Here is a 26,702-nt window from a genome sequence, read left to right as displayed (position 1 = left end):
CAGTTCGGATAGAACGCTAAGCAGGAATCATGGCTGGTTGCTCACACTCACGCCAAAGGAGGAGTGAAGCAGGAGAAACCCATGCATTCAAGGTGAGTAACTGTGGTTTACCATAGCATGTGAATGCTGCCTGTGACACAAAACACTTCTTTACACTAACTTGTCCAATCATGCCTCCCCCGACAAGAGTATTCATATGTATGTGGCAGGAACTCAATCAAAAAGAATACATTTTATACTTGCTGATTTTAAGGAATCCATATTGCAATCCATACCTTCTTCCACTTAATATTCAGGGTCCTCAGTCTATCAGAAATATTCTCTCTCTCTTGAGCCCCAATGCTTTTATTTGAAATCAGCTCAGGTTCATTCTTGTTTAGCCACTTAAGTTTTTCTCCTTGCATGTCCATCTCCTCGATCAAGCCCTAAAGTGATTAAAGAAAGCACTTTTGGTGGAATCTACAGACATGGGTGGCAGGTGGCGCTGTGGGCTAAACCACTGAGCCTAGGACTTGCTAATGAGAAGGTTGCGGTTTGAATCCCCGTGACGGGGTGAGCTCCCATTGCTCGGTCCCTGCTCCTGCCAACCTAGCAGTTCGAAAGCACGTCAAAGTGCAAGTAGATAAATAGGTACCGCTCTGGTGGGAAGGTAAACGGCGTTTCTGTGAGCTGCTCTGATTCACCAGAAGTGGCTTAGTTATGCTGGCCACATGACCCAGAAGCTGTACACCAACTCCCTCGGCCAATAAAGCGAGATGAGCGCCACAACACCGCAGTCGGCCATGACTGATTCCACAGGTTCAAAATACAAGTTATTTACTGACTTTGGGAATATTAATGAAAAGTTTTAGTATTGACGTTTAAATTAAAACTAACACGACACGGTCACTTTCCTTTCATAGGCAGCAGTGGAAATTTGTTGCACACCCAGTCTGCTGGACTGAGATTATTGGTCCAGTGCTTAGTTTTGTGCTCTTGAAGCCCCAAATCAATGTGCTAGATTGCAGCTCTTTGTACTTTTAGCAATAATTTCATGCAAGGATTCTGTTCATAAAAGGGACTTTGATTCACCAGAGGCTCCTCTGGCACAAGGAGGAGGAAATGTTTTTCACTTATTCCTCCTTCCCACTCTGTTCCAGAGAATTCACCAATTCTGCAGAGCAGGTTTTCAGGAAACTGCAAGAGACAGGAGGATTTTGCAAAAAACCACCTCTTCCTTTCCACCAGTTGGGATGTCCCAGAGTGCAGTTCTGCTCAGTGTGTCCTGCCACAGGCAACGAACAGACCCAGCGCTGCACTTGGGTTGTGTGTGATGTATTCTGTACACTTCGACTGGGTCCATTTAGGCAGCAGTAGCATTGGCTCTCTTAGTATCAAATTACTCATCTCAACCTAATGCACAACAATTATTTGTGAACTAAAGAACCCGCTTACCTTTCAAATTAATTAGTTATTCAGTAGCACCAGTAATTATTCAGTAGCACCAGTAGGAATAAGGAATAAATTCAAATAAAATATGCAATCATTTTTATCTAACTTGCCATTAATTCCTTCAAATTTTCTTCACGGCTGATTGTAGGCTTCTCTTCCTGTGCATTTTCTATGTTTTCCAGCCAGCAACTAAATTCATCTAGGTTTCTTGTGAAGTCTAGTAATGGTTGATTTTCTCCTTTCAGTCTAAGGCGCAAACCCCAAAGTGGAATATGAAACAAGAACATCAATATAAATACAGAAAGGTAAAAGCAATAAGAAAACACACTCCATCTACAGCTTACTAATATAGAAAACTACAAAGTTGAATTTAAAAAATCAATTCAAGTGTACAAAGTTCTTCATGTGCCATTTCCACATTCTCTCCAGCAATGTGACTTCAAGTAAAGAAACGCTTAAAATGTTCCCTGGGTTGCCTTAGGCCTAAAAAGATGTATTTAATTTTCAACAATTCCCAGCAATATTTCATATTCTGTGTAGAAATTGAAAGAATTTTCACACTGTCTTCAATCATGCCAAACAAGTATTTTTTAAATTATCTATGCACTGCATAAAGCTAGACTGGTGGTGGAAATGACTATAACATTGGTACATTATGCCTCTGTGGTAAACTAGCATTTTGTTTATTTTGATTGGGGCGGGGAATAGATATTAACTTAAATGCACATTTCAAAATGGCAACACAACTAATAATTCAACTTCAGACAGACTAATCTAGCTGCATCTTGAATGCACTCGTTTCCTTTTTGCAGGAAATCTGGGGGGAGGGTTAGCCTTGCTAACCACCTGTATGCTAAGAAGGACCAAAGGCAATGTGCAAATATCATCAATAGATAAAATGCAATTCCAAAACATGAACGTAGCACTCATATACCCAAAGAGTATATTAAAAGAAATGAAAGAGCAATTTCCTAAAACAGTGCAAGGGGAAATGGAACAAGTATGCACATTAAAAACAGCATCATTATCACTAATTGTTTCAAAGGAGCCTTGAGGGACCTTTCAGATTCAGGGCATGGACGTTTCAACCAAATAGGAAATACGCAATGTCATTTGGAGCTTCTAGAGAAACTTGTTCCCAATGCTTCTCCTAAGATATCCCAAAACCTGACTGAACCAGTTACCTCTGTTGTCTTTCCATAACTTCAGCAGTGATGGCTTTCCAGCGATTATTTAACCCTGCTAGTTTCTCCTTCAGGAAGCTTCCATCTGTAGTAGAGAGCTTCTGTACAATTCCTTCTCCTGTTCTGTTCAATGTCGAAAAGCTGGTCTGATGGCTGCTGACTCCCTCTTCAAGTTCCTGTCACAAATATAAAAACCAAGCTGAATTTTGTTGCTTACCCAATATGACATTGACGTGTAGCCTGAAACAATGACTTGGGCACACATTGCTCGTTTAAAAAATAAAATAAAAAATCACTGTTGTTTAAGTGAATGATTAGGCACTTGTTATTAAGAGTAAGCTAATATATTCATGAATATCAATCTACCAAAGGCAAACAGTACAAGGACATGCTGTCGAAATCAAATCAGTATGAAGGCTAAGCATTCCTCACATAGTATGCATGTATGCCTTTGAGATAAAAGGGGAAATACTGCCTACAGATTTTGGTTTGTGGGGTAGGGATGAAGGGAAAACACTGCATTAGTTTGTCTCAGAATAGATATGCTGCCTGTTCTCTGTAGCCTTACTAAGATTTCAGCTAGGCTAATTAAGGACAGTGTTCCCATGATCTGCAGATATGGCAGGAAACCCAAGGAAATTGAGGGAAGTCAGGGAAAGTCAGGCTCAAACTTTCACATATCACTAACAACCAGAAAAAAGCATTAACTGTCAAAAGAGATCTCTCTGTTCTATACAATATACTATGCTATTAAAAAAAAAATACAGCTCATTATTTTTTTATAAAAATCAGATACACTCTAAAAATAATAAAACAATACTCAGTGGTCTATCAATGCTTTTTGTAGCTAAATTAAATTATATGAAGTTATAGCAAATTAAAATGTGCCAAATGTAAGTGTAACTACTTCTGTCTATGTAAGATCATGAAGGATCATGCCTTAAGTTATGTTGTTTTAAAAATTAAGTTGTGGTGTTTTTTTAAGGAGAACAGTAAAGTGTTGTTATTTAACATTTATTTATTTACCAGGGTATTGGGGATAAGACTTTCAGTAAAATGCATATGTTCAGTAAAATTCAGTATATGCATATGTATAAAGCGCCTTCACTAATAATTTGAGAGTCAAGGGTTTTCATTAGGTTTCTATCCATTTGTGGTCCAGCATGTCTTCCATCAGCTTTGGCTGGTACAACCCCTATGCCTGCTACTGGAAATAGAGACCTGACAACTGTCACTCATGTGTTGGTGGTTTATGGGCTGGGTTAGATGGGGCTGCCTGAAGATTGTTTGGAAATTTCGGCTAGTACAGAATGCAGAAATCCACTTATTAACAGCTTTGGGCCCATGTTTGTGCATGTCACTTTGAAGCATTCACACTGGCTGACAATTAGTTTCCAGACCCAAATCAAAATGTTAGCAAGTTCTTAACAAACCACCTTAACAAACCATGATCAGATACCTGCTGGTGTATCTTTGCCATTTCTAAATCCAGGCCGCCATCTTGAGTTTGGGCCTCAGCCAGCAACCCTTCCGCTTCTGCTAACCACTGGGAGAGATCGTTGAGATCACAATGGAACTGTCTCCACTCTTCCACAGACTTATCAAAGCAACTAAAAGAAACAGAAGGGGGATGGGAAACTGTTAATTGCCTGTGCATATATTTCAAAAGCAAGAGTGTTTCGTGCAACAAAAAATCCCACAAAATGGAAATATCCTTGCAGAATGGGTGTTGCTTTTGTAAAGAGCAATATTGAGTGGGTGGGGGACAACAGAAGCACTGCCACTTAGCAAAAAGAGCAACAAGTGATAAATAAAATTTAACACCATGAAAAATAAAGATTGATTAGGTGTCACTCACCAGTTGGTATGCAAAAAAATGATTAATTATTCTCGATTTATACACAGCAATGTTATGATTCAATCCACCCACTGCTATTTTTGCCATTCAGAAGGGGGTTGGACATAGTCAAAGCCTATGTTCTGAGATGCAACAGAACAAATTGCACAAAGCTCATATCTCCCTTATTCCAAAATCAAATTTGTCCACAGATCCATCAAAAACCCACTGCTGTTAACAGCATATCAAGAAAAAGTAGGAAATGAGCCAAATACTATGGCTGTGTGGCAGTGAGCTCATATGAACTAGTTTTTCTCCAGGACTGAGCACCATGAAAATCAGTTCTACAGATTTTGCAGCAGAGTAGGTGCTGGCACCCCACCATGCCCCCAAGAGCAGTTTGCAATGTATTACAAATGGATTGTGCTGTTTTCAGAAATGACAGTAAGTTGCTCTATATGTAAATAAATGCATGAACATACAGGCAGCTCCTTTAAAAGCAATCTATTTATAAAAAGGGTTGAGATGTCAAACAATTGGAGTTGTTTGTAACTGACCATTGGCTAATCAACTGCTGTACATTACTAGTCCTGCAGCAAAATTTGCAGAACCAGCAAAAGACATATTCAGAAAAGACGCATGAAAGGGGGCTGGGCTGCATCGACTAACCCCACCCAAACACCTCCAAGTCTGAAGCGCAGGGTCATGTGCACACAAAGGTTTTCAGGTTTCCATGCACATGAAGGGTTCTAGATCATTTGGAAGCCATTTCATGTACTGTTGTATGCACAGAAACCAGGGAGAAAGGCTACTCCGCATAGCTCCATTCCTTCCCCCATATGCTGATCCAGCTAGTGAGGGAAATGTATGAAGAGGATTGAGAAGAAACTAGGTTACCCACACAGAAAATAATGTGGCAACAACTGGTTAGAAGGAGCATGACATGGCCCCCACCAAAGGTATTGCCCTCCCCTAATACCCCATACATGCTGGATATAAATGCACCTCAAACAACCCAATTTAGTACATGAGCAAGGAACAAATTAGTACTAAGTGTGATAATCAGTTTTCTGTCTGTGTGAAGACTGAGCCCTAAGAGGTCTGGATCAGGAGTGAGTAACGCAGCAAACAGAAGACCAGCTAATTCTTGCGTTCTAGCAGAAGATATCCAAACAAACTTTCAAAGACTTCTAGCACTGGAAATCATAACAAATTCAAAGAGTATAATAAGGTACTTTGACAACTAAGTATATTTGATCATAATGGAGTCCAATATCCCATCCATTTAAAATTTAAACATGACTGATACAAATGTCAGTATGAATCATTATAATAAAACTCATTTCTTTATAATGACTGATTTTAACTTTATGGGTAAAAGCAACTCCCTATAATATATAGGGAGTGTTGATCAACAGTCTTCAGGACCTTAAATTGTACTGTCCGTGAATTACCGTATTTTTTGCTCTATAGGACGCACTTTTTCCCCTCCCAAAATGAAGGGGAAATGTGTGTGTGTCCTATGGAGTGAATGCAGGCTTTCGCTGAACCCTGGAGAGCAAGAGGGGTCGGTGCACACCGACCCCTCTCGCTCTCCAGGCTTCAGGAAGCTCTCCGCAGGCTTGCGGACAGCTGCCTGAAGCCCAAAGCCCGGGGAGCGCGTGCCAGGCTCCGCAGGCTTGCAGACAGCTGCCTGCAGCCCGAAGCTGTTCTAGCTTTGGGATGGCTGCGCAAAGCCTCCACAGGGCGGCAGGGTGCCTCCACCCCGCTGCCCTGTGGAGGCTACAAAGGATGTCCCTGAAGCCTCAAGCCTTTGGAGTACAGCTGCGCTCCAAAGGCTTCAGGGATCTTTGAGGTTGGCGGTGGGGGAAAGCAGCACTTCCCCCCACGGCCATGCCCCAGAAGCTCGGGGGCAGCGGCAAGGCTGCGCGCAGCCTTTCCGCTGTTCCCCGACCTGCTCTTGAATGCACCTTGAACGCACCTTGTTTTTGAGGGGGAGAACAAGAAAAAAAATTTTTTTCCTGTTCTCCCCCTCCTATGGTCCGGTGCATTCTATGGTCTGGTGCGTCCTATAGAGCGAAAAATACGGTACATAAAATAAAACCTGTCAACAGTACTTGTAAACACTACTCGTAATGTTACAAGCCTTAGCCTCAAAGGAATGCTTAACAAGCCCAGTCACATTTTAAATAAGATGCAAAATAAGATGCAATATTTATGAGATTCAAGGAATGTCTTACCCTTCAATGAATCAGCTAGAAAGTCAATCTGTTGTACTGCACCAATTAACTGCGAAGGTTTAATTTATCTTTTTAAATAGGAAGAGTGGTTTGGCTGCTTAACTGTTAACTTACAGATTACTGAAGTTTCCAAAAGGATTGGGAAGATTCAAATATGCAGAGGAATATTGCCCGGAACTTCAAATTGCTACTTGTTTGGAAATGGTGGTGGATCAGCCCATATACCGTATTTTTCGCCCCATAAGACGCACTTTTTCCCCTCCAAAAATGAAGGGGAAATCGGGGTGCGTCTTATGGGGCGAATGCCTGCAAGCCTCGCGCACCCGGCAGGAGGTCCCACCGGGTGCGCGAGGCTTGGGGTGGCAGCCTGTCACCCGAAGCACGGGGAGCCCTCGGGAGGGCTCCCCCTGCTTCGGGCGAGTGTCTGCAAGCCTCGCGCACCCGGCAGGAGGTCCCACCGGGTGCGCGAGGCTTGGGGCGGCAGCCTGTCGCCCGAAGCACGGGGAGCCCTCGGGAGGGCTCCCCCTGCTTCGGGCGAGTGTCTGCAAGCCTCGCGCACCTGGCAGGAGGTCCCACCGGGTGCGCCAGGCTTGGGGCGGCAGCGGACTGCTTGCGCGCACCTAGAAGCTTGGGGCGCGCTGAGCTCAGCACGCCCCAAGCTTCTAGGTGCGCGCAAGCAGTCCGCTGCCGCCCCAAGCCTCGCGCACCCGGTGGGACCTCCTGCCGGGTGCGCGAGGCTTGGGGCGGCAGCGGACTGCTTGCACGCACCTAGAAGCTTGGGGCGCGCTGAGCTCAGCACGCCCCAAGCTCCTGGTATAGCGCAGCGATCCGCTAGCCCTGGGAGAGCCCCGCGGCTCTCCCAGGGCTAGCGGACTGCTTGCCGGCACGCAGAAGCTTGGGGCGCGCTGACCTCAGCTTGCCCCAAGCTTCTGGATTAGCGCAGGGGTCCGCTAGCCCTGGGAGAGGCGCCCGGCTCTCCCATGCTAGCGGAGACCTTGCCGGCACGCAGAAGCTTGGGGCGCGCTGAGCTCCGCACGCCCCAAGCTCCTGGTGTAGCGCAGTGCACCTGGGGGGGAAATAAATTTTTTTTCCTTTATTTCCCCCCAAAAAATCTAGGTGCATCTTATGGGCCAGTGCGTCTTATGGGGCGAAAAATACGGTAATAGTTATGTATTGAAGTTCTCACCCTGGCCACCAGGGGTATTGTGTATAGAGTTTTCACTCAGGTCCAACTTAAGTTAATTTAGGTGGGAAATCCTGGGCTGTTGTAGTTACAATGTTGACAGCCAGCTGCCTGTAAAAACAGGCCGGTTGAGCTGTGCTCAGTGCAGTCCAGTTCCAGCTTGCTTATAAAGAACTACTTGGAGAAATCTCTGTGTCATCTGCTATGTCCACCTTCTACATAATAGAATAGAAGCCCAGCATCCCAGAATCCTACATATGGAAGCTCCTTAAGAGACTTTAGGACCTTGGTAACCCAGCCAGGCGGGATGCGGGTGGCATTGTGGGGTAAACCACAGAGCCTGGGGCTTGCCAATCAGAAGGTCAGCGGTTCGAATCCCTGCAACGGGGTGAGCTCCCGCTGCTCAGTCCTTGCTCCTGCCAACCTAGCAGTTCGAAAGCACATCAAAGTGCAAGTAGATAAATAGGTACCGCTCTGGCGGGAAGGTAAACGGCGTTTCTGTGTGCTGCTCTGGTTTGCCAGAAGCAGCTTAGTCATGCTGGCCACATGACCCGGAAGCTGTATGCCGGCTCCCTCAGCCAATTAAGCGAGATGAGTGCTGCAACCCCAGAGTCGGCCACAACTAGACCTAATGGTCAGGGGTCCCTTTACATTTACCTTTAACCCAGCCAGGCACAGGCTGATGGGAAATGAACATTAATTTCAATTGATGGTTAAAGGCAGAATAGCATACATCTTGTACTGTTTGCCTTTGGTGGGATTTTTCTTTTTCTATACCATCCAGCAATTGGGCTGTAAGTTGGGGCATCTTTCATTCTATAGCTACTTATAGGGACCCAGGAAATTCTTGTTAGAGAGGGCCACATCTATCCCTAAGAGTAGGGAGGACCCTGCCCACCCCACAGATAATCAGACCAAAAATAAGGAGGAAGATGTGCAGCCCTAGCATTCCCATCTTGCTTTCTGTGTCCTGGGAACAGAGCTTTGCTGTGAAGGAAACAGTAAAGCTAAGCTAAACACTAACGTATAGAGAGAAAAGGAGAAAGAGTTGAGGTTGAGAGTGAAGAGGTTGAGCCCTGAATAGTGAGCTTCTTCTGTGATTCATGAGAATGTACTATTGGTACTCACCTAAACTGTACATCTCTAATGACATCATGGGGTCACTGAATTGGGTTGGGCTCTGGGCTCCATCCTGGTCATGAGGCGGAAGAAAAAACTCTTTGGGAAGTGGGCAGCTCCCAAAAAGTTTTGCGGTCTCACCAAGCTCAAACAGCCATTGGCATTACAAACAGTAAAGGAAAAGAAAGGTGCCCTGTTTCCCCTAATAATAGGAACCAACTGCAAACTTAAAGGCATGTGGGTAATAGCAGAACCAATATTTGCAGTCAATATTAGGGCATGGTTCCAGTGACCCCATGATGCCATCAGCAATCTACACTTCAGGTGAGTACCAATCATACTATCTCTCCCATGGGCATCATGGGATCACAAAACTTACCCAATTAGGGCGGGTCCCAACTGCAACCAAAATTACTATGGCAGGGCTTACTGAAGAACAGGCAGGAGCAAAAACTGATTGGGAGCTGCCACTTTCCCAAAGATATTTTTCTCCTGCCTTGTGACCAGGGTGGAGCCAGAGCCCAATCCAATCCAGTGAGCCCATGATGCCAGTAGGAGATCACTCTTTTTGGTAAGAATTCCTTTTGGACTTCAGTTTTTAGTTTTAATACTGGACTACCTTGGATCCCTGACCTTAAGAACACCCCTAGAGCCCCTGCCTGCTCATGAAACAGACATTGCTAAGCAACTTCATGATAGCTGTTAATAATAATAATTTTAAAAATCACTCAAGCTTGGCAGGCCCAACAAAATTGTTCTGCCCAAAGCAGAAAATCCCCACCAGGGTGTATTAAATTTCCCCTACAGATTCACTTCATCACAGAAATCAGCTTTTCTGGGTGCACGACTGTTTGTTTTTCAACACAAAGCAAATGTAGACCTTTACTTACCATTTACGATCATTGTACATCCTGTTAATTCTGTCCCATTCTGCATTCAGTTGGATTAGAGAATCTGCTATTTGAACAGCCTCAGATCCAGATGCTTCCAATATAACATCTGGATGTTTTTCATGAATGACTGCAATCTGATCCCCAAGTTTGTCCAATATGTCTTTTATGTTCTGTAAGCATAGAAAGACAAAAATCCTGTTGAAGTGCTCTACAAGGAAGTATTAGCATACTCTCAAGGATGACTGCCAACTTGACAAATTGAACCCTTTGATTGGATTGAAAAATGCATGAACAACGTAATTTTAACACTGTTAGTATAGGTTTCTTTCCCTAATTATTTTTTAAACCACAATGAGTTCTTCTATAACATCTTACTCAGGGTAAAAATAGATTTGTATCCAATGAGCTTAAGAGCCCAAAGACAATGCTTTCTGTTTATTTTGTCTGAGCATGTACTAACTTTCATTCTTAAAAAGTAAATTATCAAATTTTAATCTCTCTCTCTCTCTCTCTCTCTCACACACACACACACACACACACACACACACACACTTACACATAGCTCCTGAATGGAGAAGTATCAAATATATTTCATTTCCTTGAGCCTACAATCCACCCCCTGCTCTTGGAGACATGATACTATCTAGTAAACGTAGCAAGTCCTGGTTCAGGCAATGCATTATACATGTGATGAAAGGATCAAGCTCATATGTAGAGATCTGAGGTGGGGGAGAGGGGAGGGGGAGGGAGGGAGAGAGAATACCAATGACCAGCCCCAAAATGACTACTACCTGCAACGTACTTGTACAACGTATTGGCACTACTACAGGTGCCATGTAATACCCAGTCTGCATTTGTAAGAACTCAGTCATTTAGTGTGGTAGCACCTGCTCCGTGGAACTCCCTGCCTATTGAGCTCAGGCAGGCCCCTCCACTGTACACTTTCCAGTGTCTGCTAAAAACATTCTTTAGTCAAGCCTACACAGATGCTTAGAAAGTTGAGGCACTTTTAATCTGTTTTCGTATTTTAAATAGGTTGCAATTTTTTCTTGGTTTTCTTGTTTTATCTTTTTGTAAACTGTTTTGATGTTTATTACAATCAAGTGCTGTATACATTTTATGAAATAAATACTTTTAAACTCTTTCCAATATGGGTTCTCCACATTTTATTTGCCCCATATTCCATTCATAGAATCATATAATTGCAGAGTTGGAAGGGACCCCAGCAGTCATTTAGTCCCACCCCCTGCAATGCAGGAATCTCAACTAAAGAATCCATGACAGATGGCCATCCAACTTCTGATTTAAAACCTCCAAGGAAGGACAGTCCACCACCTCTTATGGGAGTCCATTCCACTGCCAAACAACTCTTACTGTAAGAAAATTATTTCCGGGGTTTAGATGGAATCTCCTTTCATGCAACTTGCACTCCTTGGTTCAGGTCCCACCCTTCAAAGCAGGAGAAAACAAATTTGCTCCATCCTCCAAGTGACAACCCTTTAGATATTTGAAGGCGGCTATCATATCTCCTTTCAATCTCCCCTGAACATCTAGAACTCCTTCAACCACTCATCATGAGGCTTGGTTTCCAGACTCTTGATCAAGAAAAAATCTTGCACATACATTAAGGAGCAAGTCTGTGCCCTTGGCCCTACCCCAAGCATTGGACACGCCAGTTGGCCCCACTCTAAATGCTGGCATGGACATCAGGGCAACGCAGCATGTACAATGTCAGGAGCAGGCCCAAGACCATTGTGCCAGTCTTTAGTAATCACGTGATTTTCCTTTCCCATAAACAACATGTGGAGGATGGCCTTTTACAGTTATGTTTCAATATATGAAATTGCTGCTGTGTAACAAATTCAGGGCAGCGTTGTACTAGGATTGTGTGACCATGCTAGAAAAATTGGCGCCTATGAATCAAGGAGCAATTTTGTAACATTTAGAAATACATTGAATTTCCTTATGCTTATACCCAAGTTAAATGTTTGGGGAAAATAATCACCATTTTTAATACTTCATTTTCTATTCTAATATTTTGTTTCAGTTTCTAGTACCTTTAATGAATCTTCCTGAGTAGAAAAATCTTCATAGACACCAGAATGAAGTTCCGGAGCATTCAGCAAGAGCTCAGCATCAGCTATAGCCAGCAAAATCTTGTTAATTTCAACCAGGTATTCTGCAGGGAATGGAGATGCTCTCGTTGTTGATGAGAGAGGACCTTGAATCTTCTGCAAGACTGCCTAAAGAAAAATAAACTTAAGCTTAGCTCTTTTAAAATAACTTCAGTATAAGATAAAAACAAATTTCATTTATTTGTACAGTGGACCCTCCAGATATAAACTTAATTCGTTCCGGGGTCCATACATACCCCCAAAAGTCCACATCTAGAGGTACCGCTTCTGCGCATACACAAAGCGCACAGAGTGCTTCTGCGCCATGTGCACGTGGCAAAACCCAGAAGTATACACTTCAGGGTTTGTAACCTGAAAGTTACGTTACCCAAAGGTAACGTAACCTGAGGGTGCACTGTATTTGCTTTATGTCCTCTCTTTCAGGTTCAATGCAGATTAAAGCCTTTTTAAAAAGTACTGAACTGAAAAATAAGCTATTAAAATATACCAGATAAAATCAAGTTTTTAAAATTGAAATCCTATCCCCAAACTAAAATCCCTGCCATGTGACTTCGTGTTATAATTAGAAGGAAGTATATCTACTTTGTCCAGAGCAGGTACACCAATAACTTAATTTACTTTCTTTAAAATGAATCACCCTATATACCAATACAAATATACTCCAGTCAAGCAAGTATCACCTCAATTTATCAGCTCTAGTTATGAGGAAAGGGTGGAGATAGCCCATCCTAAATTAACAGAAAGTCTTTCCCCAGGTTCTTGAAATGTGGACATTCATTTTTATAATTCTCAGTTGGCATGGAGGCTAATGCATGCCCATGATGACTTCTGACATTTTATGTCTATAGACACACTAAGCTAAGTCAAAAGAGAACACTAAAAAGCATGTTTTCCTACAGATAGCAAGAGCTTCCTCAAAATAGGAAAGCAGCCATACAACAAGGTTAAAACATATAATCAGTCTTGCAACTTTATTCCATACATATCATTGTTTGGGGAGCTTCTCTCTCCTCCTTCTTTAAAGCAGAAAGCATCAGGAAGAATGTGGGAAATAAAAGTATTTTGAAGTGCTGTGCCTGAGCCCCATCAACTTCTGGAAAACCATGAGTTCCCCAACCCTAGTTTAAAAGAATCAGTTAGACAAATTCATAGAGAACAGGGTTCTGAATAGCATAATAGTTGAATTGAAGCACCATAAGCTAGTGGTGATAAACAACAGTAAATGGTCACCTTCATGCCTTGCTTCCAGAGACATCTGGTTAACTGCTGCTGGAAGCATAACACAGGACGAGACAGACCTTGGTCTGATCCCCAAAGGAAGTTCATTCAAAGGGGAACAGCAATTATCTGCTTCTGTTCATCAAAGTTGTATTCTGCCCTTCCTCCAAAGAACTCAGTTTGGTGTATGAATGGTTACCAAGCCAACCTTATGCCAGATGCAATGAGCTAGATAATACAGTATCCCCAACTGGCTAATCACTAAAAGATGAAGCCAATCAAAACCAGGCACAAAAATATGGTTTTTCCTTTTCTGAATCACCATATACAGAATTGCATCTTCATCAGAGTCCAGTGCAGAGTGAAGGTCATCAACAAGGTCTCCAACAGAGAAATGTTAAACAAGTTGCAGTACTATTGATCAATTGCTGTTTTGTCACCTACAGTATGCCAAAAATTAATGAAAACCTCAAACCTCAGCAGCCTTATGTTCAAGGTTCAATTCAGAGCAGCTATGCTTTTCCAGATCCTACACAAAGGGCATTTGAGCCAGAAAAATAGACTGGGGCAATTCATATAAAATATTTTTAAAATATAAACCACAAACCAATGATTAATACTTGGTGTAGCTCTACACATGCAAATCCATCTTTTTGATTTCTCTTCATTACTTGAGCACTACCTGTACAAAGGAGAATGGGGGTGACAATCAGGCTCCCACCCTGTCTGATATTTGCATGCTGACATCAATTCTTAACAGGAGGTTTCCTATGTGAAGTCCAGGGTGCAGAAGGAAAATGATTTGCTGCTACAAAGCAACGACTGGTACTTTTCCTAAGTACATTTTCTGTGGGGTAAAATGATCCAAACCTGTTGCTGGCCGCCTTCACTCTCATATTAATTCACCAATTTCAGCCCTTTTTGTAAGAAAATAATTGTCACCCATTCTCCTCACACTATATCATCCCAACCTAAATTCCCTGACTTTAAAGCTGCTGTTAGCTCCATGGAAAGAAATGGAGGTAGCTGCTGACAAAACAGGGCACTAAATTGGGAGGACTTTATGCATCATTATTCTATGCTGCATAAGCTTGAATTTGAGTCTTTCACATTCTATGTTCTCCTCAATAATTGGCTCTGGGCTTTAAAGTTATAGGAGAGTCATAAAGAGATTGATTCATTTAATTATAAAGTCCCATAACCAGAAATGCAAAAGTATTTGACAGATTGCCTAATGCACAAGCTTGTCCAAAAAATTACTTACTGCTTCAGACGACTCCTCACTATTATATAAAATATAACAACAATTCTTATGACAGACTAAATATTTGAGAAAAGTGGACGCATTAGAAATGGAAAATGAAAAGCTTTGTATGTATGAATAATTGAAACAGACAAGCTTTCTGAAGTCAGTATCACAGTACTGCACTCAATAAAATTCTCACAAATATTTGACTAAACAGCAGATTTTAATACATCCAATTTAAACATATCCAAAATAAAATCATAAGTGGTCAAATTAAAATCAGATCAGGGGTTCACTTGACTCAGGGCTTACCAAGGCTCAAGAAACTGCCCAGAAACATAGCAGGATATGACCCTTCTCCTTTGGTCATGCTCACCTGTGAGCAAAATCTGAACACAAGGAAAGGCCCAGGAAATGCCTTAAGAAGAGATGGCTAATGAACAGAGATAAAAATAATCACAGATTCCCATTCATAGATATCACAGTTGTCCTGGGGCCAGAGAATTGAAGAGTAGCACATTCCAGCTTCTGCCAACAGCCAGGAAACCTAGGGTCACTACCTCCCGAAAGAAACATTGAGGCAACAGGGAGACCAACTGGCCTTTACCATCAGCCAAATAAGAAGCAGCTACAAAGAGCTTACTTCTCCCCATCCTGCCTGAAAAAATACTCAGCTTTAGCTGTGTTTAGCCCCTGGGACTGCTAAAGTAAGAAGAAAGAACACTCTGGCCTCATCCATTGGCCAAGGGGACCAAAATCACCAATTGCTATTCAAGCAGATGAAGATCAACCTTGCCTGAACTGGATATAAATGCCCTCTCACAGCTCACCACTTTGTTCTGGCTTTGAATAACTAATCTCCCTCCTTCACCTTTTCCCTCTTCTCCTGCCTTTTTACCGTAGTTTATAAACCAAATGACAAGGTCTTTCTCTCATTCTCTCTCTCTCGTCCCCCTCCCCCTCTTTCTCTCTTTGATTAATATGAGACACATTAGCAGACAATTATCTGAAAAACAAGACTGAAAATATAGTAAATAGATAAAGACGATCCACTTCTCTCAAGATTTCACATGCTATTGATAAATAATTTATCTGAAATGCAGCAACCTGAATGTAAGTAAATATGCTTTCGAATCTGATCTTTCGCTACCCTGTACAGATCTAGCCTCAAAACTCAGTCATAACATTGCTGGATCCACTCACAACTGAATGTGTTAATGGCCAATGTAACATTTCAAAAAGAGATGGCAAGTTCTTGTAGCCCAATTATAGGAACGTGTCTTCTTCCTTAGTGGGGTCTAAAACATTAAACTCCAGTTAGATGGACAGATCCTTTATCAGCGTCGTTTACCAAAGAGTAAATTTTGTGCAGTGGTCCATTTTAGAATTTATTGACAATTTTATTTTGTCAATAATATGATGACATTATTGACAAAAAAGCTAAAAAAAAACCCATCCTCTAGTAACAGTTACAGTACTGGTAATGAAAGTATATTGGCTAGATGGTCTGTTAGTGTAACTTAAGGGGAAAGTTTTTAAAATATTTTTTTCACAATAAATAAGATCTACCTGCAACCTCCCCTCATCTTCTGCTTCCTCTGTTCCAGAAAGGCTTCCATCTGTCTCATTGAGCCAGTGCAAATGACTGTCTTGTTCTGTCTTATATTGGGAGAATGAAGGAGAGAGCTCCACCACCTGTGTCCTTTGTAACGACCTAAGTTCCTATAAGCAAAGAATGAAGGGAATATAAAGCAAATGGTTGACAGAAGCAGCAGAAAAGCAGTTGTGTATGTTCAATCACAGATGTTTAGAATCTACAAAAGAAGTGCAAGCTGAAATGGCAAAAGTATTTGTTGACAATTACGACCCCAAACAACATCTGGCAGGGAGCTGGGTTGATATTGCATGCTGCCACAATCACCAATTTCTGTCTTAACACAGATTGCCTTATTTGAAAAATAATTCTGCCAAGGATCAATTTGCCTATTTCCCAGGCACCAAATTTAAATGGTTCCCCAATCCTCGGCTGGAGGTGGGGTTCCTTGAAGGCATTTGAGGCAAAACAGGATCTTGCCAGGTTGAAGAAGAGTCTTCTCAAGTGTTGAATGTTACATCAGTAATCCAGAAATTTTTAAAAAATGCAACCCCTCTTCTGCCCCACCCCCATTTCCCTTACCACCATGCTGGTGTAAATTAAGTTGTGGCTGGGGGCAGGAGCTAACACCTACTCAGTTTCTATGAGCCTAATATGGAACTCTCTGGTTCCATTGGGGAAGATGACAGGGAATTAGAAACAGGGCTCTGCCTTTCATCAGTCACAGACAAGAATAAAAGAGCTGAACAATTTTACCCAATATTAACATTTTTTTTTAATATGGAGGCAACTGCAGATCTAATTGGCCCCGATCCCTCACCCAGTTTCAATGGCACATGCACCTATAAGCATATTTTCTTTCTTCCATTGAAAGTGGGTAAAGAGCTAACTCAGAAGATCAAATTCATACAGAAGAATAATTGTGTGCAGAGAGTACAGGGTTTTGGGCAGAACTAAAACATTTAATGACTAATTCATCCATTTAACCATCCTAGTTTCAGGGTGATGAGAGAAAAGATTCCAATATATCAGAAGTGGAAAGCCATGTGCACCTGGCTTGAAAAGACATCTGTGTCAATGAAATGAAAAATCAGAAGCTGGACATGGGTGTGTGCATGAGAGTTACAGAGTTTTCTGATGCAGGCAGGCACATGTTCCTTAGGAGAGAGGAAACTATACTGCAGATGTCTATCCTATTGGGTGGGTGGGTGGAGGGAGGGAGGGAGAACACAATAGCTTCACCTTAGCGCTGCTTTGCCTGGTCTGCAGAAGCAGAAGCTGCAAACGAATTCTCTCATGCCTGCTCTCTTCCATTGGCTGTTGCAGTAGCTTTTCACCTTTTTGTAGAACATCCTCAATTTGAGCCCTCTCTTCATCCAACTAAAATGATAACAGCACAAGAACACTAAACCGTTAATGATACTTTAAGGGAAAATATTCCCCTTCCTCTCAAAATGGATATAACGGGCAGTATTCAACTAAAATAAAAATAAAAATGCATGAACAGAACAACTTCCATTTGCGTAATGGGACTCTTCCTTCTCCTAACCACATCCACCCTACACCTTCCCAAAATCTGCTCTAGAATGTTGGGGGAATCCCCAGGAAAGGTTTAGGGGGTGCACAGGGGGAGGGAAAGGATGGAAAGTCCCTTCCTGCAGCATAATTCATTCCGCTCACACAAGTGCTACACTGAACACAACCCAGTATCTGTGAAGAGAAACATGCATAAAAATCTACAGAAGAATAGCTGAAAATATGTTTAATAAAGGCAAGTGCAATAATCTGTTTCATTCTAATCTCACACACCTTTTCATCATCTTCCTTTGATTCCATGTGTTTCTCTACAACCTTCAGCATATCCTGTAACTCACTTTCGAATTTATCAATGTCTGCAGAATCCACTGCAATTCCATGGGTCCCTTGCTTGACAAACACTTTATGAGCCTCCTGACTGAAAAGCATCTGATGGCAAATGGGAAGACAAAAAACACACATTGATTAATGCCTAAATAACTGCATCAATAAAGTTGCACATGAACATCACATTCAGAATCAGATTTTGCAGTGTAGGAGAACTTAGGCTACAGATTATCCTGTTTCACTGGCTCAGTTGAAAAATCAAAAATTCTAAGCTGCACCTAAGAACGCAGAATAAGGCTGAAAGTGATAAACTGATTCCCATTCCCAGAGACCCAGGCTAAGGAAATGCCTAGTCATGAGTAATTGGGATACTCAAGGCCTAGCTTATATGCTTCTGGAGAGTTGGAGGCATATCAAAAGCCAACGGGTGACATCCAGTTGTAACAGCCTGTTCAAGGAACAGGCATTCTGCAAGTGGGAGCCTCATTCTTAGTGCACTGCAACAGTTGTATTCTGTAAAAGATGTTGCGAAATCCTTAGCACAACCACTGTTATTTTGATACTTGGTGACAGTTAAGCTTGTGTGATACCACTTGTTCAAGAACAACTTCTCAGTCATCTTGTGCTAGTGTTATGCTGGATCTCAAGCTTAGTGTTATGTACCCTATCCACTAAACTGGTAGCATTTTGTAAATTAAATGTGTGTGTGCTTTTTTAAAAAAGAACACCCAAGAAGTATTACTTAAACAATATATCTTGTCAAAGGCAAGCAGATATTTGTTTGTCAATGTACAGCAATGTACTATCTTTCTCTAAGTTATCATCAAAACCTTTCTCCCCAGCCAAAAAAAAATTAATCATAACCAACCAGCTCATTAATAAAATACTAAGAAGCAGCTTCCCTACCACATACACTTGTTATCAAAATAGGAGTTTGCACCTAGCTGAGCTCTAAAAATAACTAAGTAGCATTCATTCCACCAAAGCATTAAGAACTGATCAAGGATCTTAAGGGGAATGCAAAATCCAGTCAATATGGGCACATTACCCAAGGGCTGTTAGGGATTATGTCTACTGACCAGGAAATGTGCATAATTCCATCTTCATGGAAGGATTATGTGCACAGTCTCTATGAGGCCTGGTGAATGTCCACAATGGCCTGTTTTTTGCACATCAGCTGATTCTTTCTCTGAAATATGCACATTCTCTGAGGCCTTTGGGGGCTTATGTATATTGACCAGGAAATGCGCACAATTTCCTTTTCATGGAAGGGTTGTGTGCACATTCTCCACGAGACCCAGTGAATGTACACACTGGCCAGTTGATATGCACATTAACTGCTCAACTTACATTCCCCTTAACATATGGACTTCAAAATGGGAAGAAATCAATGCTTTGGGATCATGAAGCAACATCCTTGTTTTGCACAACATCTTCCATCCTCACCTTAGCACTTCTGATGTGCTGCGATACCTTCTCAAAGTTCCTGTTCAGTTCAGCCAGCTTCGGCTCTACCAGCTCACGGCATGACACACCACGGCCATTCATCAGGACAATAGCTTGGTCACGCACATTATCTACTCTGAGACTAACATCATCCAATTCTGATGTTAGACGCTGAGAAGAGGGGAAAAACAGCACAAGCTTAGTGTTCAGTACACAGCAGGATAAAACAGGTGGGAGTGCAGCAAGAGAGTTATCAACCAAGAGATTTGGCGGAGTTTCATTTGGAACCAAAATATACTATTACTGTATAAGCCATGTCAGTAAGAGATTAGGTTTGCCACCTTCACTGTCTCTTCTTTCTTGCTGGCTGGCTTTTTCTCAATCTCATCCAACAGGGCTTCAGCTTGGTACAGCCAAGTGCTTATGTGGGCGACATTCTCATCAAAAATCTCCAGTTGACTTTGGTGATTCTGGACAGCAAAGACAAGGATAAATCAATGAAAGAAATACCTAGAGAATGATCAATAAAATGAAAAAATGCTGCATATTAACAGGAAACACTTAGCAATAGATAGTCATCACTACATTTATTTAGATTTCTGGTCCAGTCCATGCCAAGACCTCTGGACAGTTTACAATAAATTTGCATACTCAATTCAAAAAGAAAATTAGACTAAAATTTAAAAGGTATTAAATCCACATCCTATCCCCTTTTGCACTATTTTCTATCTCCTGCATCCATATTTTTGCTACAGGATAAAGCTTGCCCAGACCCACTTCACCTCTCCCTAAGAACATACTTCCCCAAAGAGCATAGAAAATATGCAGCATTCATATCCCCACATCATAACAGGGTTTAATAGCCAATGAATAAACCAGTATGCTCAAACACATAACAAATCCTTAACATATTCAAACAATGCTGCTCATTATAGATTGCTTTCTGTCAACTTTACATAAATGATTATTTCACCGATAAAAGAATACATAGTTGTGAAATTGGATTTCCAAAAGTTCTTGATTTTTAAAGAACTGGTTTATTCTGATAGAAACACTTTATAGCAAAGGTTTTCAGATTGCAAAAGTATAGAGAAAGAAGCAAAGGTAGCAACTTTTAAAGCACTGGTGAAATTCTGTAGTGTGTTATGCTTTGATTCAACATAAATTCTGAGGTTACCAGCGCATGAACAATAGCGGCTAAACTATCCATGTCCTGGAAAGGGTGCAGTTGCCGTACAGCTTAAGCTGATAACAGGCATCCCCACAGAGATCACCTGAGCTTCCAGTGATGGATCAAGGAGCACCCCAAACTATAAACTTGTTCCTTCAGAGGAGTGCAACCCCAACCAGAACCAGTAAACTCCCCAACTCCTGTACCTGGGAGCCACTCACCACAGTCCCCCATCTAGCTAGGATTCAGTCTCAGTTTGTTGCCCTTCATTCAGCCCATCACTGCATCCAGGCACCAGTTTAAAACAGCCACAGCCTTTCCTGATTCAGGTGTAACAGAAATAGAGCTGGGCATCATCAGCAATCTGATGGCACCGTGCCCCAAATCTCCCAATTACCACTCACAGCAGCTTCTTATAGATATTGAACAGCACTGGGAACACATGGTGAGAAGGCTATCATAATATGCCTTATTGCCCTGCAGCAATGAACAGCACAATTGGCAGGAGGCTGGCACATAATTCCCCCAATGCTATTCTATAAACCTGGCCCCATAGTTCCATCAGTCCCCCACTCATGAAGATGGTCCAGGAGGATACTGCAGTATCAAAAGCCACTGAGAGATCAAGCAAGAGCAACAATATCACATTTCCCCTATTCCCTGTAATGTATCAAGGAGACCAAGGGTGATTTTGGAAAGATACCCAGGAAAGATTTTTACTTTTTTAAACCTTCAGATGTTTGTTTGAATGCATATCCTCACAGATACCCATTCCCCGTTCAGAACTTCTGACATGGAAGGGAAACATCTGAATGAAGATTCTAAGCACCGGAATTCTCCCATGATCTGAACTTCTGCCTTGTCTTCCTCTCATTCCAGGAATGGGAACTGGTGCATACAGTGAAATTTGGGGTGGGGATCATATGCGAAACCCCTCCCACCTCATTAATCCTACACATATTCAGGCAAATGTCTGAAGAGAGCTTCAGAGATATTATAAATGATCAGTCTTGATTGTGAATGACTTCAAAACAGGGAGCTGACAGATAAATAGATAACTCACAATAGAGATCAGAGAGGACACAACAATGAATTAAACTGCCATGGGTGCATTAGATTCTCTTAATATTTTCTTTGGGATTATGGCTACAACATATTCATGTCAAAAAGTAAAGGCTATTAAAACTGGCCGTTTAGATAGCAAGAATCTTATAAAGTTCAGGTAGGCACATTTTAAACTGAGCGAAATGATCTTCTAAAATTCATGACACATTTTAAAATTATATTGGCCCCTCACCTTTCTTATTAAGTATCTTCAATCCTACATCTACTGGGCATGCTGATATCTTCTCTCTTCACAGGAATGTCTATGCTTTGTGAAAGTACACACAGTGAGAAGGCTATCATAATGTACCTTATTCTGCTGAAGCTAATTACACTTTGGAAATCTTAATGTCAGACAGATAACTCAGCTAATAAAAAAATATTTTTATAGGCAGCAAATTTTCTAAAGTAAAAATTGCATATAAGCATACCAAAAGCGTATTGCACCAATCTTCCGTCCAAGTTCGGACTCTACTCCATCCAGCATTAAGAACACAGAGCTTTTCCTCCAAAGTCGTCCCACTGCCTTCCACTAAGGTCTGAAGTACTGCACTACTCTCTGTTACACTGTTAAGATCAACCTTCTTCCTTTCCAGTTCTCTCAGCACATTCTAAAAGGCAACAGAAACTATTAACAGAACCAAATTCTTCATGATTGCAAAGTCAAAGATGGCATCAAATGCATTCATAGCATATGACCATGTTTCTAATTTGACCACCTTGCCTTTTCATATCATGTAAGGCACTTACCAGCCGACTGCATATATGCCCAAATAACCACGGGGTATTCTAATATTGATAGCGATATTTGCACTAATTGTAGAATTTTCATAGAAGTTCTAGCAGCATGAAAATTCTCCTTCAATAAAAGGCAATTGAAGCATTGCGAAGTTATTGGGACCATTTGACAGGTCTGCATTTCTGTGATCATACAGACTAATGGACAGGGCTGGCCCACCCATGAGGCAAGGTGAGGTGACTCTCTCAGGTAGCAGGATCCACAGGGGTAACAGATCCCAATGTACATATTTATTCCCCCACCCTGCCCTTGTTCCTAATATCAATCTTCACAATTATTTATTTATTTATTTATTTATTTATTTATGCCCCGCCCATCTGGCTGGGTTTCCCCAGCCACTCTGGGTGGCTTCCAACAGAACCCTAAAATACAATAACCTATTAAACATTAAAAACTTCCCTAAACAGGGCTGCCTTCAGATGTCTTCTAAAAGTTTGGTTATTTTTCTCTTTGACATCCGATGGGAGGGCATTCCACAGGGTGGGCGCCACTACCGAGAAGGCCCTCTGCCTGGTTCCCTGTAACTTGGCTTCTCGTAGCGAGGGAACCACCAGAAGGCCCTCAGTGCTGGACCTCAGTGTCCGGGCAGAATGATGGAGGTGGAGACGCTCCTTCAAGTATACTGGACCAAGGCCGTTTAGGGCTTTTAAGGTCAGCACCAACACTTTGAATTGTGCTCAGAAACGTACTGGGAGCCATTGTAGGTCTTTCAAGACTGGTGTTATATGGTCTAGAGGGAAGAGGGATGTCATTTTGTGGTTTGTCTCAGGTGCCAAAATGTCTTGGGCCGCCCCTGCTACCTGAAATTATCTACTGTTGGGAAATGAAGTTGTAATTTTTAAGACAACTTATATCTTCCTCTTGCCTTTATCAAATTTGATTTTATTAGATTCTGCCATTTATTTTATTATGCAATTACTCCTTGTTCCAGTTCCATTTGTTATTTCATAAAGTTTCTTGTTCTGCATGTGGGGAACTATATATCTATCTATTATGGAGCAATTCAAACTACTTTTTGTCTGCATGTGTGCATGTACTTTTCGTGAAGTGGAGGGAACCTTATGTAATTCTTCCCACTATAATATACATTTTTGTATAATGGTATGTGCGTAAGCACTTGTTAATTAATAAAGTAGTGCCTTTTCTCTAAATCGCTGTGGAGCACAGAGGATATTGCAACATTTCAAATACATTACACTGAAACATTTAAATACTACTAATCATATTGAAGTATGTTGTATACAGATAGTAAAAAGGTCCTCAGATCATCATTATTTATAGCTATTTTAACATAAGAAGGATTTGTGCAGTTTCCTTGCATGACAAGAAATTATACTGTTCCATTTTTAACATCAATCCTCAGAACACAATACTCCTCCTTGTAGGCTAATGACTTTTTGCACTCAATTAGGCAAATAATTGACTAACCATGACATTCTCTAAAATAGCAATCAATAATTAAAACAAGCAATTAAATTCAAAAAGCCAAGAAATATATTACGTTATGGAAAATGAAACACATTGGTGAGCCTTGGATATAATACGCCTTTTTTTGGCTGGCACAATTCAGCTTTTAGAGAAAACATTTTTTAAAAAAAATGTCTATAATAAGGCAATCAAATTTAAAAGATAGTGTAAGGTTTTAAATTATCCATGCCAGCTTGGGAAAAAGCAGTAAAGGAAGCATAGACACAATATATGCTTAAATATATGCTCAGAACTAAGTATTGGGGAGAAATTTGGAACAAAGTATGATATTTGTGTAGTTAGCTACTTGGTTGATTTTTTAAATAGGTAAAAAATATATCTTTATATAGCTATTTTAACCACTTTAATCCATCACTGAGGGGATTTATCATGTAACAGATAGCAAATATTAAGTGTTGCTGCTGTGGAATTATAGAGATTAGCTTCTCCAATGCGGTTTTGTATAGTGGTTACAGATCTAATAGCTAATTCTTCAACATTTTAAATAATTTTCTTTGAGCAACAGCCAACAAAAAGGCTTATATTACTAAACTCTAACTTATCCTAGAAGAACAGACAGAGGTGAAGATAGGGCTTGGCAAAAACAGTACCCGACGAGAACACAGGCCCAGGTGGAGTGCAAAAAATCACCATTCAGACTATGAAGTGTATGGTGTATATGTGTGTGGTGCCACACCTCCGCTGTTGCAGCAAGATCAAATGCAGAAGCCTCCCGTCCTTCTCGCACCGTGGCAAAATTATGGGGGGGGGGGTCAATATAGCTCCTTGCCAGGGGCAGAAGAGACCCTTGGTACACCTCTGAGAACAGAGGATAAACACTACCCACTCACAATAATCATGTACCATATGCAATGTTTTTAGAATCTAATGCTGGAAGAAAATGCCTAAGATTTTCCTATTTATAATCAGCAGTGCATAGTTGACCACCATTTGCATAGCAGAAAATTCTGCTTGAAAAGCATGCGTCAATTTTTCTTCATCAGCTTAATGTAAACCAGGAAAAACTTGCACTATGGACGAAGTATTGAACCAGCAAAAAGCAGCACAAAAATTCCTTCTAGTGCAACAGGACTTTCCACTTCTCCTTCCCCTAGCCCCCAGCTCTCTGGTACCATCCCCAAATTTGCTCTGGGTGGTCCAGAGACCACCATCCTCCGCAAGAACAGTGGGGGGGGGGCGGTTGTTCCATCAGGCAAGCTGAACATGGGGGGATGAGGACAGATTGTTCCATCAGGGAAACAGAAAAGGAGAAAAACTATTAAATAAATTATTTGAAGCACTATGAGCCTTGCAGCTGGGTTGCTATTGACACTGCAGCAAAAATTAAGGCAACAGTAGCTTCACAAGTGAACTAGAGGGACAGAATTATGTTGGTGCTTCTACATAGTCTGGAAATTCCTAGCGCTTATATGATTTGTTTAATTTATATACAAGGCTTCAAGATGGGCTACTCATTAGAAAGTGCATTTTTGTTAACAGTTGCCCCAAAGATGAAATAGAAACAATTGTCTCTGTTTTGTTTTCGGTTTTGAAATCACAAAGGAATACAAAGGAGAAAGGACAAGATACAGTTTTTCTTACTTTAGCCCATGCGATTTCAGTGTCCAGATCAGTGAGCAAATTCTCTGAGGTGGACTTGTGCACTAACTCAGCCTCCGTAGCCTCTAGCCATTTCGACAAGGAAAGAGAGACTTCCTTGAGCTTACATGACAGCTGCAATGCCTGCTCCAAATCTTGCTTCCCTTCAGTGACCTGCATAAGAAACCCAGCATGTAAAAACAGAAATAAGGAGTTCTGCTTCTTCAATAAGAAATACGTAGCAGTGAAAGTAATTGGCAACACCCAGGTGGTATTTTTATAAAAGGTCATACTAAGAAAAAAGAAAAAAGGGATCCAGAGGGGATCCTGGAAATGACACGCTGCTTAGCTCAGGAAAACTGGTGGAAAGTATAGGTAAGGTAAAAGTAAACGACCCCTGGACGGTTAAGTCCAGTCAAAGGCAACTATGGGGTTGCGGTGCTCATCTCACTTTCAGGCCAAGGGAGCTGGCGTTTGTCCACAGACAGCTTTCCGTGTTATGTGGCCAGCATGACTAAACCGCTTCTGGCACAACGGGACACCGTGACAGAAAGCAGAGTGCATGGATATGCCATTTACCTTCCTGCCGCAGTGGTACCTATTTATCTACTTGCACTGGCATGCTTTCAAACTGCTGGGTTGGCAGGAGCTGGGACAGAGCAATGGGAGCTCACCCCGTTGTGGGGATTCGAACTGCCAACCTTCCGATCGGCAAACTCAAGAGGCTCAGTGGGTTAGACCACAGTGCCACCCGCGTCCCTAGTTTAATGTCCCTGCTTAGCTTAATGTCTGGCACAGGAAAACTGGTGGAAAGTATATTTAAACATAAAGTAACCAATCCTATAGAACAGCAAGCTGAAGTAGGCTTCTGCAACAGCAAATTTTGTCTCACTAATCTATTAAGAGTTCTTTGAGATTGTCAACAAAGCATATAGAAAGAGGTGATCCAGCTTGCTAGACAGAGCATCCAAGGTGGCTTACAATTTAGATTATACATCACAATGAGGTACAGTGGTGCCTCGCAAGACGAAAAGAATCCGTTCCGCGAGTCTCTTCGTCTTGCGGTTTTTTCGTCTTGCGAAGCAAGCCCATTAGCGGATTAGCGCTATTAGCGGCTTAGCGGGCTTAGCGGATCAGCTGATAAGCGGTTTAGCGGCTTAGCGGATCAGCTGT

At 41.7% G+C, this 26,702-nt stretch overlaps 1 protein-coding gene across 4 annotated transcripts in view; it reads right to left on the bottom strand.

The window, feature by feature from the left end:
- The window catches only part of UTRN (utrophin), a gene marked incomplete at its 3' end in the record, with an annotated part of 327,257 nt that overhangs the window by 197,990 nt on the left and 102,565 nt on the right, over positions 1–26,702 (bottom strand). For all 4 annotated transcript variants that reach the window (XM_083496211.1, XM_083496214.1, XM_083496212.1 and 1 more), the window contains exons 34-46: positions 25,533–25,703; positions 22,096–22,275; positions 19,731–19,859; positions 19,390–19,560; positions 17,890–18,045; positions 17,323–17,460; positions 16,056–16,208; positions 11,945–12,130; positions 9,885–10,057; positions 4,075–4,225; positions 2,616–2,791; positions 1,542–1,677; positions 276–425 (exon numbers count right to left, since the gene is read on the bottom strand). In XM_083496211.1, the coding sequence (XP_083352337.1) occupies positions 276–425; positions 1,542–1,677; positions 2,616–2,791; positions 4,075–4,225; positions 9,885–10,057; positions 11,945–12,130; positions 16,056–16,208; positions 17,323–17,460; positions 17,890–18,045; positions 19,390–19,560; positions 19,731–19,859; positions 22,096–22,275; positions 25,533–25,703 (2,070 nt within the window). The remainder of the gene's footprint in view (positions 1–275; positions 426–1,541; positions 1,678–2,615; positions 2,792–4,074; positions 4,226–9,884; positions 10,058–11,944; positions 12,131–16,055; positions 16,209–17,322; positions 17,461–17,889; positions 18,046–19,389; positions 19,561–19,730; positions 19,860–22,095; positions 22,276–25,532; positions 25,704–26,702) is intronic.

The sequence above is a fragment of the Podarcis liolepis genome, assembly GCF_965112155.1.
Source record: "Podarcis liolepis genome assembly, chromosome: 3".
Classification (NCBI taxonomy): domain Eukaryota; kingdom Metazoa; phylum Chordata; class Lepidosauria; order Squamata; family Lacertidae; genus Podarcis; species Podarcis liolepis.
Note: the sequence above shows the minus strand (reverse complement) of the source record. Positions and strands in the feature narration are given on the sequence as shown.